This window comes from Pleurodeles waltl, chromosome 9, assembly GCF_031143425.1.
Source record: "Pleurodeles waltl isolate 20211129_DDA chromosome 9, aPleWal1.hap1.20221129, whole genome shotgun sequence".
In the NCBI taxonomy this organism is placed as follows: Eukaryota; Metazoa; Chordata; class Amphibia; order Caudata; family Salamandridae; genus Pleurodeles; species Pleurodeles waltl.
Window position 1 is genome coordinate 902,759,058 of NC_090448.1, and position 21,218 is coordinate 902,780,275.

The 21,218-nt window shown below is 43.9% G+C and overlaps 1 protein-coding gene and 1 long non-coding RNA gene across 3 annotated transcripts in view; one reads left to right on the plus strand and one right to left on the minus strand.

The window, feature by feature from the left end:
• CLMN (calmin) overlaps positions 1 to 2,514 on the minus strand; it is a 520,511-nt gene extending 517,997 nt beyond the window's left edge. For both annotated transcript variants that reach the window (XM_069208248.1, XM_069208250.1), the window contains exon 1: positions 1,137 to 2,514. In XM_069208248.1, the coding sequence (XP_069064349.1) occupies positions 1,137 to 1,218 (82 nt within the window). In that variant the 5' untranslated portion in view covers positions 1,219 to 2,514. The remainder of the gene's footprint in view (positions 1 to 1,136) is intronic.
• Positions 1 to 21,218, plus strand: part of LOC138260103 (uncharacterized) — a 194,410-nt gene that overhangs the window by 54,086 nt on the left and 119,106 nt on the right. The gene's annotated exons all lie outside the window — the stretch shown is intronic.

Below are 21,218 nucleotides of genomic sequence, written 5' to 3' on the forward strand. Positions count from 1 at the left end.
CACTTATGTACAGTTTTTTAAGAAAACAAGTCTTAGAATACAGTGTGCCACTATGTAAAATTCAGGACTGAATAAAGATGTCACATGGCACACACTAGAGGGCAGAAAGACGCATTTCACTTCTTCGCATATAGTTAGGATGACCAGAGGCTCCACGTCAACGGACCACCACTTTTCCTCTCCTGAACTTTGCTTTTACATATTTTGTTGTCCTGTGCACTGACTGGTCTAATGGGCTCAAATAAAATGAATCAGGACTACAACTCCCAGAATGCTTGGTATATACATTCAAAGTCCAAGAATGGGAAAAGCGGGGTCCCTGTGACACGGAGCCATCTCCTCGTCCTACAACTATGAGCAGGTAGAGGATCGGTTACTTTGAAACAAAGTGAAGCAGTGTGCAAGCTGTTGGCACTGAAAGTTGTCTGTCGCCAGCGGTGTTCTGATGGGTGGTTTGGCTTGAGAAGCAGTTCAAGCCGTAACACATCTCTTCCGAATCAATTATACTAATATGAGGGGAGGACCACCCAGCTGAGTCTGCTTGTGCTAAAACTCTTGCTGAACTTCAGTGAGCCCTCCTGATTGGCTACAGCCCCCCTCACACACCAGGGCTGCCAAAGTGCGCCAAGGGCGTATTAAGACCAACACGCGCTGCTTGTTGCCTCCGGCAAAGCCATTCGCCATCCACTGACATGCAGCCTCTGTGAGTGGCACAGGCGAGCAAAAAGCGTACACTGCCTGAAGCAAATCAGTCCACACAAGATGTGTAAAGTGGTGAGCAGTAAGTAGCAAACACAAAGGAAATATAAGCGGAAAACATCTGGGGTCCCCCTTAACTCCCGCCTACAAAACCCTATAGCCTGTGGAATCAGGGACGTCGTAAATGCAACACACGCAGAAACGAATCAAGTATAAATCATGCAATGAAACCCACACAGGCTGCTGCGTGCTTTGGGGGCCGATATCAGTAGCAAAGAGAAAAAAATGATAGCATTTTCAGCAATCTGGCTGGTATGAGCTTCACTTCACGGGGAACGCAACCACAGCTAGCTGTTGCTGGGGTAGCAAAAGCCACATAACAGCACAGAACACGAGGAATGAGGAACAGGTTCTGGAGAAAACATGTTTCCCTTTACCTTGCAGATTCTGGACTCGGATGTCGCTTATCTGTCCGATCAGCTCCTCCCGCTGGAACCAGTCCCATTCGTGCCCGGCCATGGGGGCTATCCGGGGTGAAATGATGAATGCTGGAAAGACGCACCAAGCGGTTCAAAGAGAGCGTGGCGCCAGAGGGGTCCTGTTCCTGTGCCGGAGGAGGAGGGCGGAGGGCAGCAGCTTTCCCAGCTCAGGGAGGAGAGCGGGAGGGGGGCGGCCGGTGCACACGGGAGCAGCGCTCGGCCATCTCGACTGAAGCGGAGGGAGCAAGGAGTGCAACAGTGGGGCAGTGATGGGATGGCAGGAGCAGGGCACGGACGTTATAACCAGGAGGAGGGAGAGGGCATGAGCATGGTAAGGGGTGGAAGGAAGTATCTGGTGAGGAGAGAGGGGTTAGCAGGTCCCGGCAGGGAAGCGTGGCTTTAGCAGAAGAGAGTGAATTAGCAGCGGGAGCCCCACCGGGAGAGGGGGCCTGGAAGAGGTAAGAAATACAAACTGGAAGGAGAGGGCAAGCTCAGGATTGGGATTGTAGGAACGCGATACCTGAGGTCGGTGGGAGGGGAAAGCCAGGGCATGGCAGAGGGGCGTTCAATGCAAGCTGGGAAGCACAAGGCATCGGGCAAGGGCAGTGAGAGGCGATCCCTCAACCGTCGTGGGCACAGAGGGCTGCGTTGCTCCAGTGAAGAAGGTGGTGGATCAGCGCCAGTGTGGGATTAGGCGTGGGGGTGTTCCCGCATTTTGGCACTCGACGGGGAAGAGAAAGTCTCAGCTACATGAGGGCAAAATCAGCCGGGGGAGAAGCTCAAAGTTAGGAAAGGATTCGAATATGGTACTGGTAGTGGGCCATTATGAAGCAATAAGGAGGGTTATTCCACCCCAGACTGGTGGGTGCAAGGAGGCGTGAGTGATCGTGAAGAGAGAAAAGTTCCCTCCGTAGGGGAGGACACCCTGAACGAGCTCCCTCCTGCAAGACGCTGGAAGAGGGGTACCTTCTTCAGAGGCCGTGAGCACGGGGGCGGTGAGGGGATTGCGGGGAGTGAGGGAAAACACCGTCTCGTCCGCAGTCAGGGAAAGGTTAAAGATGGTCATTAAACCATGCACTACACACAGGTCAGGATATGTGGGGCCTCCAGGGGCCGAAGATACAGTGGAGCGAGCACCGGTTCCTGTGCGGGACTCGATGTTCCCACGCACATTATGATGCCACTTGTGACCTGCGCACCTACTGCTGACGCAGCTTTGTTTACAAGAACTCCGGTCGGGGCCGAACATCCGTCACCTGGTGAACGTTTTTGTGATGAAAGCAGAGGCAAATCCATCGAGAGACGTTTCAGACACTCCCCTCGCAGACGGTAGACACACCCCACAGACGTAGGCACTCCCTTTACAGCTATAGAGTGGAGCATGATGCTGCCGTCTTTGACAGAGGACTTCCTCATACAGTAAACATACCATTCAGAGTCAGAAGGCCTTCTCCTTACAACCAGCAAACACTCCCACAGGCAACATAAAAACCCTTTCCAGACACCAGACACTTCCTAGCACAGCAGCAGCACTCTATTCACTTAAAACAGATAACCCCTTAACTGACTACAGAGCCAATACACCACAGTACAATTTACTTTATGGGCATGACAAGATGATACGTTTTTAAATAGGAAGTAGGAAAAAAAACCACATACACACCCATTTTCTTTTTCTTCAAATAAAGAAGCTAAAGTTTAATGTTAGTTGACAGGAAACATTATTTTTTTATGTCTATACATAATCAACTTAAACTACACATACTTCAGACATTCAAATGGTCTACTTATAACTTTAAGGTATAGTTTACACCCCACTTATACTATAACTCATACACCTTCATACACAGTGTGGCGAACTGGCTAACCACACTAAATTAACTATAACTCATGCCTTCCCCATGCACTGCTTATACCCATTCATATTACATCACTTATAACATGTTAAATCATAACAACACTCATGACATCTCAAATGACATATTTTATGAGAACACTGCATTGTCTATAGTTCATTTAGTAAATTTCTGTTCAGAAACCACCTGTTGTGTTTATCCTTGTATTCCTTTTGGGTTGAGGTATGGAATGTTACTAGCGTACTGCAATGAGCACAACTTCTAACCAGTTACTGGTTGGGTGTCATGAAGGTCGGACATGTTGGCCTTTTCTCTTGACTTAAACTTAATAAAGAAGTACTCACCTTAAGAGCTTCTGTGACTTTTCTACTCAACACCACCTTGTAGGTTTCGCAGCAGTAGATGGCTCAAGAAGATCCTTTCCTGCCGGAAGAGGAGGAACAAGAAGTGGAGCGGAGGATGCAAGAGGAGGAAAGAGGTGGTATGGAGGAAGAAACTGAAGGATTCCATAGTGTGTGATTTTTTTTTTCCATTGCCACCTGGAGGGAAAATGTTCAACTCCAAACTGGCAACATGCAACCCTCAACCAATGCAACAAAGTTATTTCCCCTGGGAATATCAAACAGTACCCATTCCTTACCATTGGAAAGAGAAAACATGCAATTCATTCCACCAGGTTGGCGCAGGTGGAAAGGAGACCTCAGAAGGAGATAGAAGAGGCTGAGGTAGGAAGATAGGCAGCAGCCAGTTCTTCAGCTACTGCAACACCTTCAATTTTTCCTTTATCAGCACCTCCACCGCCACCACCCAGTGCATCTGTCCCTCTATCAATACCTGCTCCTGGTACTGCGGTGCCAATGCACTTGTTGAGGCAGAATTGAGAAATTATAGAGCAGTATGGCAGTGCTGCGACAAACTGTCTTCTCTGACTTACTGTCATTTTTGTTGCAGGAGAATGAAACATAACCCTTCATCGTGAGCTTCTTGTGGCTCAGCCTTAGTTTTTTGCCTTTGTTTGCTGTTAAGACTTTTTTTTGTTGGTTGATCATTTTGGCCTTTGGAAAAGAATAAAAACCTCCAGAAAAAATCTTTAAAAAAGGAAAACAAGTTATTTTAAGAACCAACAAAATATCTGAAAAGCTAAAGAGCATGTACCAACAATAGCCTAATTTATTTGAGGTATCAGTAGTTCAAAACTGTAATTAATATAGAGCTACATGGTAAGTGTAAGGTAAGTTAAACATGTGCCTGATTGTTGCTTCATAGCCGATGGTAAGTTAATAATAGACTACTACAGTGAAACCTGATTGTATTTAGAGTGGCACTCTGTTTTGATGAGTGTAACAGCATAGAGTGAAGTGTCATCGAGTGGAGTGTCGTTGAGCAAGCAGAATGTTGAGTGGAGTGTAAACTGGATTAGAGTGGAGTAGAGTGTTGTAAAATGGTGTTTAAACAGAGTTGAGTAGAATATTTTTGTTAGCACGCAGCAGTCTTCTGCATGGTAAGAAATGTGTATCCCTGCATTGTGTTGTCTGGATCCATAATGCTGATTTTTTTGTTATAGGTGAACACGGGACATGTGTGTGTGCCATGACATAGGACTGTCTCACAGATTTGCAGTCTCATTTGGCTTGAATGGGTTCCCAAAGTGCCAACCTCAGTGGTGGAACGCCACAGTCTTCACCAGGAGTTAGGCAGCACAAGCCCAATCGTCGCAGTGTAAAATGTAGCGATCAGTAGTAATGAACAGTACATTTTACACAGTGTCACTGGAGTGAGGCCTGGGTAATTACTCACCTTTGTAAAAGTTCCACTGATTTGTGCTTAACTCCCCCTTGGCCTTTATCAGGTAGATGTGACGTACTTTGCAGAGCAGGAGCGGTGACCCTGCATTAGTTGTATGTGTGCCTGGGAAGGGTACAGTACCAGGATGGAGCAGTACTGTGCAGTGCATGTGTGGTTTGTACATGTTCTGGATGTGTGTATGCCTGAGAAGGATACAATACATGAGAGGTATAGTGTGGTGTAATGCATGTGTGGATAAAGTATGTACATATGTGTGCTTGAGTGGAGTACCACACATGAAGGATTAAGTTTTGTGCATCACACATGTAGTGAGTTTGTGTGGTGGCAGTGCATGTGTTTTGAATTAACAAACCCTGGTTAAGGATGCACAAGTTTCAGAGCTGAGCAATGTGCACAGACTGTGTGTGCGTGCTGAACGCAGGTGTGCATGCAGTCGTGGCTCTCGGGGATTCCTGGGGGTGAGGCGATGCGCGGGGTGGGACGGGGGTGCATGGGGGACGGGTTCGCATAATAATTAAAAATAAAATAAAATGTAAAAAAAAAAAATCCTCGGCTCCCACGCTCCTCACTCCTCTTAAGGCTACAGGAACAGGCTCCCAGCCTGCCCTGTGGCCAATCCTGATGCTGCTTATAGCAGCATCAGGATTGGCTGGGAGCACCCTGGCTGCGCGCTCCCAGGCAGACTGGGAGCCTGTGCAGGCTGTTGACAGCCTACTGCGCATGTTTGTTTGTCCAGCCAGAGACGGCCGGCCAAACATACATGTGCAATGAGGGGACTGCGCAGTGCACTCCCTTCTGCTCGTCACCCCCATGGCCCCTCCCCTTTCACAAGGAAGGGATAATAAACACAGTTTATTATCCCTTCCTTGTGAAAGGATTCACATCGGTGTCTGCTGGAGGGGGGGTGACGCTCCTCCACCCATACGGAGGAGCCGCCCCTGTGTGCATGTAAGAGTATAATGCATATAGGTATTAGTGATGGACAGTAAGTGCACTATGAGTGCACACTGAATAAATGTGCCAGCACGGGTGCCTTGTATTGAGGCTCCTGGGTTCCATTTTGGGAAGCCAGGCCTGCCTAGTAATGAGGATGAGAGGAATCCCCCAGATAGATTTGTGGATTGCTGCCTCATATGAGCTGCATGGGGACACACTGGAAGGAAAAGGAATATACTCCCTTTACATTACAAAATAATTCTCTTTGAGTCAGTGATAGATCAAAAGGAAGGGATCTGGGCACATTTCAGAGAAGGAGGTGGGGCTGATAACAGTATCATAAAGATTAGGGCTGGAGGTCTAGGATCAACCTTTTGGTGCACATTTCACTGTGGCTCACATTCAGTTGTGAACTCTGGTCACTCCCATGAAATGTGTTGTGGACTATCATAGTTGTGCCTGCTGTGACAGACCTGTTTCATGCAAGAAGATAAAAAGTGGAAGTGCCCACTTCAAAAGAAGCAGAATCCCAACATAAAAATTCAAAGACCCGGACCCTAAATCTCATTTGGTGACTGGAAAAGGACTATAGGAAGGAGAGGCTGAGTCCCCCAAAAATGTGAGGTCCAGTTGGGAGCCCTACCATTAGGACTCCGTGTGCAATGTATGAGGATTCAGCTGTGCACCGATTGGGCCACAGCCTGTGTGCAAGATTGTTTTCATCGACCTCAGTATCCCAGGAAAGGGCCACCATACATTGAGCCATATGTTGAGCATCATTTGGGTCTTGCTGCACCTGTACCGCTGCACTGCGTTGACCCCCATATGTCAGAGGGGACCACTGGTTAAGTACCTTTTCAAGGTGTGCCATGACTTGCGACCATCTAGGCCGGGGTGCTGAGTTTGGAAGAGTTTGCACCTATATCACCACATACCATGGCAACCATGTATGCCAGGAAGGCCTGTCAGTTCCAACATTGCCAAAAGCTTCGAGCCACCTACCAAAGGTGAAATAGGTTACAACTCACGGGTTCGATCTCCCCTGTGAGGGAACTGCCCCTGACTCACTGTGGAGGACTGCTGGAGGCGCTGTGGATGATGTCACATTTTCTCTGGCTCCATTTGGGACCTGAAGGATTCCGTCCACTCCCCTGAGCAAAGTCAAGTTACTGCGTCCTCACAAGCAGAGAGCTGCTGTGACATCTGAGAGGCCTCTGGCAGTGTCGCTCACGAGAGACAACCTAAACCGCTGTGTGCTGCCATGTGGACCACAAACAGTCCAACGTCTCTGAACTGAGCAGGACTTGCGGGTGCACATTGGAGGTGGCCGCTGCATTGCTGAACTCTACTGTGCTCTGATAACTGATAATACAGAAACCGGGCCTGTTAGGCCCCTGCACCACTCTCTTGTAACAATGATATGGCCCCATATACACTTTTGATTAAATTAGTAAAGAGTCAATGGGAGAACTCTTGAGTATGGCCTAATAGTTTTCATTCCCTTCTGCGGCCACCAGTGAATGATAATAACCCTGAACATATTACATGAAGGAAGGTGGGACAGAGATTTGCCTAACAATTACCTGCCTCAAGGGGGGTCGTGTTATTCCATTTGAATGTTGCATCTCTTTGCATGCGTAGAATTAAAAATAAAAGATCACTTTTTCTTGTAAAATCAAGGCTTAACAATAGTGAGTGTCATAAAATATTTTCAATAAAGCATTAAAAAAAAAAAATCAAATATGTCTTTGAATCCTTTTAAAACATTTTTCAGGCCACAAAGTGCAGCTATAAAACCAAGCACAAGGGTTCACTGCATTGCTAGTGAGAAGCATACAGGTCCAGCTCGGAGTGCTTCAAAAAAATAAGGTAAGGTCTCCTGGGGTCACGGATACAATGTCCCAGAAGACTTACTGTGATTTTCCTTAATGTTGCTAGAAAGCAGCTGTGCTCCATGTAGTTCTCCAAAACATAAAAAAAAATGATTGACGGTGCTCCTGCACCTTCGAGGGGTACCACTAAGATGCACAAATACTAATAAAATGCACTCACAGGGCATAATGTGGTGTTCCTTGCTTGGAGTAGTGAATAATAAATAAGCAAATTATGAGCTAAGTTCTCATTCTTTCTAACTTTTTTTTTGGGTGTCACAGTCCCACCGGGACACGGAAACTTCATATTAACTATGCAGCCGTGAGTGGAGCCCCAGGTGCACCGTGGTCCCTGCCAGCTGCCAGCTAGCGCCCATACTAAGTACCAGAGGGAGCTGGCTATTGTTTTAAAAAGGTTGCCCTGGTGCCCACTGAGGGCACCAGCGGCAGCTCCTTCACAATGGGAAAGGAGCATTGCCCACTGGCTCAGAGCCAGCAGCTGAAAACAATATTTCATTTGGTTTTTCAGCTGCTGGCTCTGTGCCAGCATGTGTAGGGAGGTGCAGGCTGGGCCATGGGAGGAGGGAGGAGGAGTGAGTGCACTTAAGTGTGCATGTCTGTTTGGCTGGCCGTTCTAGGCCGGCCAGACATGCACACTTAGGCTTCTCCAACCCAGCTGTATTTGACAGCTGGGTTGGAGAAACAGCACAGACTCCTTGTGCCTGAGCAAGCAGTAAACCAGCCTGCTCAGGCCAATCCCTGTGCTGCTCTCATGATTGAAAATAACATGAGAGCAGCACAGTGAGTGTACAGGAAGAGGAGAGCGAGGCGGCTGGCAGCACCAGTCAAGTTTAATTTTTTTTAAATGTTAAAACCCTTCGACACCCCCCATATGCTCCCCTCCCCTGCATGCCCCCCTGCACCACCCCACCTGCCACACCACTTTCAATATGTGTCAGCTGCCCCTGCATGGCACCCAATTTATGGCCAGATGTTGGAAGCTGCGGGGGAGACCCATGGCCCCTTCTGGCTCCCCAGCCAGGACCAACTCTGGGTGTTTGGAATTATTTTAGAGTGGGTGTTCCAGTGCCCACCCGGGGCACCCACAACATCACCTGATGTGGAGGGTGTCGGGGGGAGCCCAAAGCACTCTGTGGCCCCTGCTTGTTCCCCAACCGGTACCCATCCTGGGGCACCATTCAATTGTTCTTGCCGGGCGGGGCAGCTTATTTCTCTATTCTCGCTGGTTGGTAGCAAAGTTGTGTTCACTACCAAGGAGAGTGCAGGCAGGGAATTACATTTATATTTCTTGCCCACGCTGTCCCCATAATTACTGAATCATTCTGGAGGGATGGTTTCTCTGTGGCCTCACAACTGAAATAAACCTTCTGGTCTTGCAGAATGGAGTCCCTGGGGCCTTCTTAAGGCTTGGGGAGGATGGCAGCGTGCCTTCCCCCTGTTAGATAACCTATCAGCTCCCAGGACCTCCAGAAGGCTTGTAGAGAGGTTGCACACCTCTCTCCTCCAAAAAATAATTCACCCACTCCCCAGACCATGCCTACCCTTGTAGGCTTTTATTTTAAAGGGAAGGAGCCAGTGCTTTTTATTAGGACCGCAAATCCGCTGATTTTTAATCCTTGCAGATCCATGGTCCAGTTAAAAATATATATAATTTTTTCGCTCCAAAGATGGGTTCCTCTGGGACCTCCACCACAAGGGCTGTGGGGGCAGGGTGCCTGCCTACCCACATGTTCTTTTTAACCTTCTTACAGGACAAATAATTTAGTCCCTGAGTTCTAAAATGGCTACCACCACATATTTGTTGATGTGGTGGCAGCCAATCAGATATTATCTTTTAAACTGGTGGATCCACAGATCCCCCACGGCTTGTTTCATCCATAAATCTTGAGCCTTAGTTTCTCAAAAGCTGCTAAATGGATTTACAATAAATTAAAAAAGTATACTTCCCGGACCAACACCTAGCATTTTGCCAAATTTAGTGTAATTCTGTTGACCTATTTTTAGGTCTCAGCTAGACAGCGCTTATGCTGTTTCTCTGAGCCATGTTGTATATACTTTGTAGGCGTTAACCCACTCATAGGCTTACCATTTGCTGTCACCTTGTCTCTCTCCTAGTCTTTCTCCCCATTATCCCTGGCATGCATGCGTTATGCCTCTTCCTGTGTTTAGCCCACCCCAGAACATCGACCAATTACTGTATCAATCCACTGGTCATATTTTAGCATCGTTTTTTTAAACTACTTTTTTCTTTGTTGAAAAGCAATTCACACAATCGGTCCTGTTTTCACTCAAGCTTTGTTCTGTTTCTGCTAACAGGTCTACAAATCTTGTTCTTATCTTGTCACATTTGCTGCACATTCAAAGACCGAGATCAAATGTCAGATGCTGTTTTCAGAGGATGCCTGTTCCGTTCCCTGACACCCTCCTTCATCGCTGCTTGATTTTTTAGGAAGGGCTGCACATCTGATTTCGGTGTCGAGACTTCATGCAAAAATATTTAAATCCAAGTACTGCGTCTGCCTGTCCATGTACCCTTGGTTTTCTTGGCTTACACAATGAGGGCTGTTTCTATTGTGTTCTGGATGAAAGTCTTGTGACAAGCGCCGAGGGAGTGATGGTCCTGGTACAGAATGTGGAGACTCTCAAACCTCATAGAAAGAGGTAATTTCCGCTCCACTGCCGGACACTTTCTAATATTACTTACTCTGCAAAAGGGCATTTTTGGCACCTGATCTTCAATTAGACATATGCATGACAATGAAAGCACAACATGGCATATATTGCAATCTGACCTTCAGGCAGTTGCCATCTATACTAAGCACATCTACTGTCATGTAGTCCACCTCTCTCTAGTGCAAAGACTGGACCGCAAAACTAGCACACATGTGGACTCTTTTTAATGCACAGACTCAAATTTGTGCCATCGTAGCACGAAAATATCATCTGTCAAGTGTTCCACTCTGTCATTACAAAGTAGCCTGTGTGACACATTCTCTAAATGTAGAGTCAGTCAGTCATGCAGTCAGAAATCAGGAACCACAACCTCGTTAAGCCTACTTCAGTCTATGTGACACCTGTCCTCAATGCAAGGAAGACATGTACAACTTTTCTTTGTGATTACTCTTTACAAAGATACCCATCTGTGCTATCCATCAGGAATGCCGATTCAGCTTGTGTGGTATCTGTCTTTAATTCAGAAGATGTCAGTTCAAAAACCTGCATGTGTTCTGTGTGTGCTTTATTCAGTATTTTGCATGTGCTCCACCTATTGTTAATTCAGATGTTGGTGCATTTGGAGGAGGTGTTTTTTTTTGGATGCAAGTTTTCTAGAAGAGTAGAGTTTGTTTTATGGTTTGCAGTGTCAATGTCCTTTTGTCCATATTTTATGATCGTAATAATGTTTTGAAGTGCACGGCGTAATGACTGATCTAACTAAAATACAGCGATGTCTGAATGTGCCAAGTTGGCAGTCATCGCAGGGTTGGTGACTGTGGAGGCTGCTCAGATATCTGTTGCTGCCTATGAAGTTGCTGTGTAAGAGTTACTGTAAAATGAACCAGAAAATGATCAAACAGAACTCTTATGCCTTAGCTTCCATGTAGAGAACATTGTGCCAGTTTTACACTCAAAATGTGTTTGAGCACTTGAAGGAGGGAAAATACGGTGGCTGCCAAGCGTTCATTTTGAGTTGATAAACGTATACAATGCCATGTCGTAATGGGGAAAAATAAAATGCCTGAATGATTGTGGTGTTTTGTATTATCGGCCATTCAATACCACAGAAAACATATTGGATGAAATGCTCCCTTCCTGGTGAGATTGATGATTGCCTCTGGCTTACCCAGATGGCATTGGTAGCATGGATGACAGTATCTGGCTACCCTGAGTACATACACTATGCATTTCTGTGCTGAAATGACCTACAAGTAACCTGTGGAGAACCTAAAGTAGGGGAAACCTAGTGAGTGGGGCTTTATTGACAGAGGAGTCCCAGTTCCCTGTTTGTTTCTGTGGTAACAGTTTGAACTCATTTTGTTTGAATTGCAACTGAATGGAATCAAATCATTTCAGTGTGGCATGTTCAAAACTGTGCTTTCATATTGAAAAGTGTGAACATTTGAGTGAGGTTCAATTTCCATGTTGCTTTAATTCCTGTTCTTGCTAAATCAGAGAAGCATTAATCCCCACTTGCCAAAATGCACGTATGCCCTTATGTAATAGAAATTGTGTAGCATAAAATCACCAGGAAAACTGCTTTGGTTGTGTGTGGGTGTGTTGTTTGTTTAACCTGGGTGCCCGTGAGAATTAAAGTTTTGAATCATATAAAACCCACTCCTCAAATAAACTGAAAGTCCCTCTTTGGACCATATATTAGTCCTAGAAGGTACAGGATCCCCATGACCTTTTTGATGGTATAGATACAGGAACCAATTTTCATTGGACAGCCATTCAGATTAGTTGAAACAGCAGGCTGTTTCAGCACTTTTAACTGTCATATTTCAACCAATAAGCAGGTGACATGAAATAGATGGGTACAGTCTGGAAAAAGCAGGAGTGCCCAATTGTCCAGCACTGTCCAATAAGACTAAAATCCCAAATCTATGATTTCTACAATTACTCCGTTCACATGTTGTTGATTGGTTTGTCTTGCAATGTCCTCATCATCTGGCTTCTCAGGTAACAATATTGTTGCAACTTCCACTCCAGTCAGTATCTCTATTGTTCTTCTCCTGAGAAAGTCAATCTCACACGCATTACACACAAAATGTTACATTAATAAGAACAGTATCTTCTAGCAGTTGATTCTCATGAGAAAGGTTTCTCAGCTATGAGCACATAATGCAAAATGGAAAATCACAGTTTAACTCTCTAGGACAGCCATTTATTAAACGTTAAGAAATACAGCTTTTACATGAGGCCTGGCAAACTAGGCCAAGACATTCGCTAAGTTAAGGCCCACAATTTATAAAGCTAAAGCATGATGCATAATCCTTAATATGACATACTACTACATTAGTCAAACATATATTAACATTTCATAATATTAATTAATTAGTAAGTACACTGTGTGAACCTTGGCGGCCACTCATCGTTATCAAATTTTCAAATGTGTGCATTATTTTCTATGTTATTATATTTTCTACATAAATCTTATTATTCAGAATACATTAACACTCATTCGTAATGTTTATTAATACACCTGTGCTAGAAATCCATCCTCTGATGACTAAATGTGTCACCACACTAACTACCACCCACAAATGTTTGCATCAGCTAAAATTCTGTTAATTCAATCCCTTCATACTTTTGTTTCCCCTTTGAATTTTCTCTGTACAATTTTTTCCTTTTCTCTTCTTCCCTCCACTGATTATTCTTCAACCTTTTCAATTTAATCTTTTTGCACAATCCCTATATTCCAATTAGAGAAACCACAAAAATTAATATCCTTTGCAAGATTTTCAATAGAATCCCATTTCATATGTTGCTGAGCCAATTTCCCACTGAAGCAAAACCTTTGCCAATCTTTCCACAAACACCTGGTTCTTTCAATTCGTTCAAATCAGCACTTTCATTAGTCAATTTAGTAATGAAGCCTCTAAATTCTTCACTATTATCAGGAATATAGGAACAACAATGCCTAGAATTAATCATTCTACAGACTCCACCATCCTTCGCTAAAAGAATGTCTAAAGCAAGACGATTTTGAAGAGTCATAGCTCTATCAGCAGCTAACTCAGTATGTATCAGGAGTATGGCCCCTGAAAAATTTGTCAGCATGTTATCCACATTAGTGGACAACTTTTGAACCTTTATCAAATTCAGAATGATTCCCACTGAAGGAATCACTGCTCCAAATATATCTCCCACTATACCGGAAGAGGACTCCATCCTCTGTCTCATATGATGTAATTCAGTCACTTTCGGAAAATCCTTCAAATCATTAATCTGATAAATCTTTGGGAAAACTATCCCCAAATAGCATATCCCATACCATCCTCTTGGAAGATGGTAATAAGCATTAAGACCACAAATATAATACATTCCGGGAATTGCCAGGTCCTGTCCATTCAACATAAACATCCATTTACTCTGAAACAAAAACGCATGCTTACATTCACTCGTTCCCACAAATAAAGTGTCAATGTGTGATTTAGGCCTGTATATACAAAGTTTCCCTACGTGTTGTGCATCTAAACCTAATTTCCCTTGCGTTTTAATTGCACTATAAGCGTAATCATTCCTGTAAGTCCTTTTCTCTATGCCTTTTTCTAATTTCACCTTTATTGCCTTTCTCCTGTCATCTGTGTGATCTAAGAAGCTTTTCTCTAAAGGTGTAAGCAAGCATGTCAGGTTATTTCTATGTGTATAAGTTGTGCCAAACGTCAATGTAGGTTCAAAGAAACCTCTAACTATTACTATGCCATTATCCTTAGCTACTCTACTCCAATACCTAATTATAGCAACAAATAAAAACACGACATCATAGTGCTAGTAAAAGTACTGTATGTACTCCTGATTATAAAATCTTGTTAGTAGCAGCCTACAACTTATTCTGTACATTAATTGCAAACTACGGTAGGTAACTCCCTCCTCAACTGATGAAGGAATCTGTGTACTCACATAACAATTCTTTGCATCCATTGTCTCAACATACTCACTCAACAAGCAATAGAAAACATTAGAAGAAAGTTCTCCTTGCGGATTAGTATCCTCATGCAAATATTTCTCATCTAACCTAAATTTCTCTATTGCCGTTAGAGCAATAGTCATCTCAAAAGCAGAAGTATGGTTGGCGTCACTCTTATCAAGAACAGACATACCCACAATCAGCAGCACAAACAATATCCCACACATAATCGCCAACCCAATACTCATATATTTACAGAGCCTATCATTCCTACCATGTTGACTAATGTTACTCATGATCTGTAAAGAATCAGAAAGCAGATGAAAACTTGCAGCAGAAGTCAAAAATAAACAACTCTTCTTTCAGCAGTTATTTACAGCTCTCAGTCTCACTTCCAGGATCCCTTGTCAAAATCGGTTAGCAGCTTTGTCAAAATCGGGTTTCCAAAGTTAAATCAGGTTATCAATGTCTCTTCCGGTTACTTTCAATAGTTTCTTTCTCCAAAACTTTTTTCTCTCAGATTGTTTCAACAGTTCGGTTTATCAGCTTACGTCAAGTACCAAAATGCTGACCCGGAATGCCTCAATTAAAACAAAAAGACAAAAACTCTTACTGCCATTCACTTGTAGTTGAATACACTCATTCAGGACCTGTGTATCTTCGACTTCCTATTCTCTTTCTTTTAAATTTTTGATTACCATTCAATTCTCCTTCACTTAGATCTTCTCTTCTTGTTGTATCTACTTCTTCCTCTATGGTTGTCTCAGCAACCACTTCTTTTCTTCTTTCTACTTGCGACTCCAGCCACTTACCTCCTTTCAGTGGACCCTTTGTCAGTGTTCTCTTCAGTGTTGAACTTGAACCTTCTCCTTGTTCTGCAATGTTTTCTCTTGACGGACCTGCAATCGGTTCAGGAGGAGTCAGATCACTTGACTTTGCTCCCCCTCAACTCCTTTCTCCTCTGGGTCTGGCAATTGCTCTGTTTGTCTCTCAAGATCGTCTATTTCTGGGAAAGCCCTCCTCTGACTAGACTCTCCGTCACCCTCCTGGAGGTCTTCTCCTTCGTCTCTCACAGGTGTGACTGAACCGTCCTCAACGGGCTCAGATCTGGTCTCAGTTCCCCTTTTGTTCTCTTTCCGACCCTGAGACTTGCCTCGCTGTTGTTGGTGCTCTCAACAACTCTTCTTCTTCATGATCCAATGGACATGCCACTTTCTTTGTGTGACTTGCATGAATCCAGTTCGGAATTCCAGAACACTTCACAGCTGTGGTAGTTGTCAGAACTACCTGGTAAGTTCTCTTACAACGAAGCTCCAAACATGTTTTCCTCACTTGATTCTGGACCACAACCCAGTCTCCAGCTCTTAGATTGTGCCCTGGGTCATCAATCAGTGGCAGTGTGGTGGCTTCCACCTGCTGAGAGAAAGAGCAAACCATATCAGCCAGACCTTTGCAGTAGTCCAACACCATATCATCCGTAATGTTGACAAGTGCATTTGCAGGCACCGCTGGCAACCTCGTTGCCCTGCCCATGAGGATCTCACAAACACGCCCATTATCGGTGAATTACATGGATTTCTCAGTACTTCCTTCAAAACCCCTTGCTTTACAAACTTTGCAATTATCTGGCCAACCTTCATAAGGACATCTTGCTGCATGTGGTACAGTGGAAGTTGAGGAAAAACTGCATTCGGCTTTACAGTAACTTTCACTGGCGGAACTCCCTTTATCAAACCTAGTTATTTTTCTGTCAAATCCCAAAATCTCTCTTTAACCATTCCCTGCAAATCAGGAGGAAGCTCTTTCACTGTAAACATCAGAAAGAATTCAGTCAAAGGGTACTCCTCAATTGTAGTTGAACCTTCTTTCTCTGAGGCTTGGTCATCTTCGTCATCACTATTCGTCTGGATCTCATTCCCCTCATTTGGAAACATTATCGAACACTTCGTTTTACACAGCGAGTCTCTTCCCAGTAGGGATACCGGACTTGAATCGCAGACTTCAAATCTGTGCAATCCCTGAAATTTGCCAATCTCAACTTGAAATGGGTCTGTAATCGGATTTGTCAAATACTGATTCACTACTCCCACAACCTAAACTGTTCTACCTGAAAGGGACAAATTTGGAACTTCTGCACTTCTCACTGTAGAGCCTGTAGCTCCTGTGTCAACCGAGAATAAAACTCTGTGACCCATAACCTTTCCCTTCACATAGGGTCCTCTTTAATCTACTTCTAAGGAGGTTGCAAGCACACATGGCTCCTCATCTGAACGGTCACTTTTCCAATCATCATTTATTCCATTCTCACTGTGTAACGGGAATTGGTGCACTGTGTTACTACTTTGGTTAAGCCTCTGACCTGTGACCTATTGAGAAAGCATCATCTGTTGCTGTTCCATTGGGGCTCGAGGTATTTGAATTTGCTATCTAGGTACCATGATAACCTGCTGTTGCATTGGCTGTAACTGTGACATTTGTACACGTGGCATTTGCACCTGCTGTATGGGCTGGACATTTTGCACTTGATTCACATTATTTTGAAAATTTGGATTAGGACCTCTCACCCTCGGTCCTCTCACGTACTGGAATGAATTGATGTCATTACTCTACTGAATGACACCATAGTGCACCATCATCGGACACTCCCATTTCCAATGCCCAACAGCTCAGCAAACGTGACATGGCAATAACTTCTTCACTCTCTGCACATCATTCTGAACCACTACAGTTTTCAAGTTTGGACCACGAGTGATATCTCCTCCGTGACCTCAACCTCTCATTTGAGGCTGAAACATCATGTTTCTTTGCTGCTGCTGTGGCAACTGCTGTGGAAAATTCCCTTGCACTCCTTTCTGAGCTGCTTTAATATGCATCACCCTTGCCTTTTCTTTCAGCTTTTTCAGCTTCAACTCAGTCTCATCAGTACAGTAGTTTGCATTCTGCAACACCTCATAAATCGAATTTGCTTGCCAGCAAATCAAATGACTCTTAATCATCTGGCTAGTTTCAGGTCTCAATCCTTCCACAAATCTGAACACAAAATGAAACATGTCTTTCACCTCAATTGTTTCTGTACCACTGTAATGCTTGAATGCCTGCAACAATCTCTCATAATACACATGTATCAACTCCTTTGCCTCCTGAGCTGTCCTGTCAATTCTCTGCCAATCAATATTCTTCTGCAAAATTCTCGTTTTCAAAAACTCAATCAACTTATAGTAATATTTCATTACCTAAGGAGATGGTGCACCTGTATTATTGTCTCTCTCCGGTTCACTTGTTGGCCAATCTACACTCCTTTTACATTCGATCGAACCACTATCTCTAGTAGTGTGTGTTCAAGTCTTCCCATAGACACTTTGCAAGTTTCACAAACCTGCCTGACTGCTGATATTACTCTACTGGCCTTTCTCTCAATTTTGGATAATCATTTATAAATGACAGAATGTCACTTCTGCTCCAAAGGACATGAACAAATTTCCCCCTGGAATCTCTCTTATTGGTAACATTTTCACTGGATCCTTATCCTGCTGCACATTTGCAGTCAGCTCCAAAGAATCCCTTTTTCTCTTATCTCTCTTCTTTACCCATTTCCCTTCCTATTTGTCTAATGCTCCACAGGTCTGAGCACTTTGAAGCAATTCCTTAAGATGTGCCTTCATTCTTGCAGATCTCATGTGTTCAAAATCTTAGCCTCAAAATCTAATCTGTAACTCCTTTTCAAATGTTTCGTTTTCTCTATTTCTATGCCGTACTTCTCTGCCAAGTCTGCTAATTTCTGATGTACATTGCTTACCTTTCTCGTAAGTTTTGGCCACAAATAACTCAATTCTGTCTCTGTGTAGGATTCTAACCTATTCACCCCCATAGTTCCCCTCAATGAGTTCACCTGATTCCATGCTTAGCCTAGCATAACTCAAATACTCCTCTCCCTTAGTAGCACTCTGTGGGGTATTCAGCTTGTGTAACCATTCAGTCAACTGTTGGGCTGTCAAACCTTGCAACAAAATGTTACTTGCTTGGACCGGTGGCACTTGCTGTGCAACTACATTCAGGGTCTGCGCTGTCAATAATTTCAAACTCTAACTATCTTTGACCCTGGCATAGTATCTGGAAGCGCTACAAATGGACTAAGGTCTAGCAATGATCTGGATCTGTTAAAAGTCTGTCCCACAGGAGAGACTACTCGAGCATTTTCATTACGTCTTCCCCTCATTATATTCTGGGACATTGCTCCCTGTTCACCTACAGTAGGTTTCTTCTGTGCAAATAAGGGTGCAGCTGGACCTACAGTAATAGTTAGCGATATAGCATCTGGGGCTGTTCTGGCACTTACACTCTGTGGGAGAGTAACTCCCATATTTTGATTCATCATCAGAGTCATATCTGACTGTGTCCCTGTTACTGGAGTGAATCTGGGCATTACCTGCGGCTGCACTTGGGGCAGTAAAAGTGGAGTTGGCTCAGTCTGAACCAACATCGGTCTCGGGAAAATCTGTTCCATAGGCAGCATTAAGTTCAAAGTTGTTTCCATAATGGGCACATCAGGATGAATTCTCTGAACCTGTGGTGGCAGTACCTGGTTTTATACTGCAGGAGTAATAGACACATTAAGACCACTCTGCATCGCACTCTGTTTCAGGCTAGCTCTAACCTGCTTTGGACTCATTGTACCAATAACCTGTGTCGGGGCTGTCGGATCAGCACTGGTACTTGAACCACTCTCATGTACTGTATATGGTGGTGGGCGATGTCTCAATAACAAACTCATCATCATCCGATTCCTCCTCCACTGTTGAAGACTTTTTAGCCTTCCTACTTCGGACAGACTTATATTAATCTTCCTAGTATCTTTCCTTCCTTCCTTCCTTCTTATTGTCTTGCATAATTGCCAGAAACAACTTAATTCCATGCAAAGTCTCCATCCTCCAAACTCTCTGAATACTGTTCCATCTAGCCTCTGCTAGAGTCTGTTCTGCCTTTCTTATCCTCCTTTCGAATTTCTGTTGCTGTTGCTGTCTGGCTACTAGCTCCCAAATTGCTAATGCCTCAAACTTTTGGTGGTCTCGGAAGGGGCTTCAATTCGTATAGCACCATCCTTAAATACTCCAAAACCCTTAAATTGAAAGTCCCATTTGTAGTAAATGCTAAGTTCCCATTCTTTTCTGTTAATTTGTACCATTGCTTTAGCCAAAGACCCTGCTTGCACCCTTCTCTTGCACTACAATGTAAGCTGGTGTACCTTCTGGCGGTGTGGCCTTGCCTACACTCGTTGTAATATACGTATCTCCCCTTAAGTCGCTCTTTAAAACTTTGAAAAATGTCATCTTTGGACCTTTTTGTTATCCAAAATCAAATCAGGAAGTAACTTTTAATCCTAAAATTCCTTTCACCCACTTTCTCAACCAATTGCCTCTCACGGACGGCTGTCAATCCGTGCATGACCCTTCTCACTAACTGACCTATCCCAGCACGGCTCCAATGATGTCACACTCACATGTACTGCGGCTGACAAAGTCTTGCGGCCTGCCCTCCCAAACTCCGATTCACACAAACTAATGCAAAAATTGTGAGCACTAATCAAAAACAAAAAACAAATCTGCTGATTTACTACAGGAAAGGTAACACAATTGCTTCAGAAAATGTACAGATTTTTCACTGACGGCTCTTCCCTCACTTACAGCCACTCCTTCTTTCTCGGTCTCCCAGATTTGCAAGCAAAATTCGACCTGCAAATTTTACTCTCAACTGATCAATGGGTCTGTCCTGGTGCACATAGGACTCACCAAATCTCAGTCGAAACTTTTCTTTCACTCACTTTACTCACACTTTGACTTGTTGACCACGCCCGATCAACCTACTAAACCAGACAGATTACAACATAAAACAAAGTGTCTCATGCACTTTTCAATATACTCCAGAGTCTTAGACCCCGCATGGTCCGTACATCAACAACCACGTGGACAATATTTTAGCACAAAGTGCCACACACATATGAAGGTTGACGACTTCCCTACTCTCACACTGCGGAGTATGCACACTCCTTCTACAACTTCATTTGGAGTATTCAAACTCCCTAAAACCTGCACAAACCTCACAATTTACTTCCAATTTGCAAAAGCTGTGCAAGCGCAAACTACTGCAATCACACTGTGACTAGAATGCTGAGAACATCCTCAAACAACCGTTAGCAGGATCCAGGATTCTGGGAAAGTCATTACTGGGCTAAGGGGACATCATTTTCTCTCAAATTAGCGTCATTGAAAAATAAAATCAAAATCTCAATAATAATGAACTCTCAAAGGACCAACTCATCAAGCTGTTCCCACCTCTGGGAACATCTATCCCAGGCTCTTAGGGAGATGACCCTTCACCTCTCTTTACCAACTCTGTTAACACCAGTTACTCTGTACCGGACGTCTATGATAAGCTCTTAAGGAGACTAACCATTACTTCTGCTACCATCTCAGTTAGCGCGTCTGACCTTAATAAGTAAACTTACAAGGGGACGCAAATAGGTTGATGAACCTTTTGACTCACAATTAAGATGTTCTTACCATAGCTCCAGTACATAATCAATAACCAATACACAATAATCAACAATCATCAGCTATCAATAACAGTAATAATCAATGAGGTCAGTAATTGTCACGCACCATGACCTTTCAGTCATGAATAACCACACCTCTTAGTAAAAGTTAGAATATTTATTTCCCTATATTAACAATGCTAAGGTCATGTAGATTAATCTAAAAAACAAATGAAACACATACAGAAACAATACTGGCTGTCCAAAGCAGTGGAAGAAATGTAATCTAATCAAGGATTGAACAACAACACATTCTAAAGTCACGGTGCAAATCAGTAATAAAGTCAGCTGCGTCAAAGTAATCACACACATTAAGTTTAACAGAGAAATTCA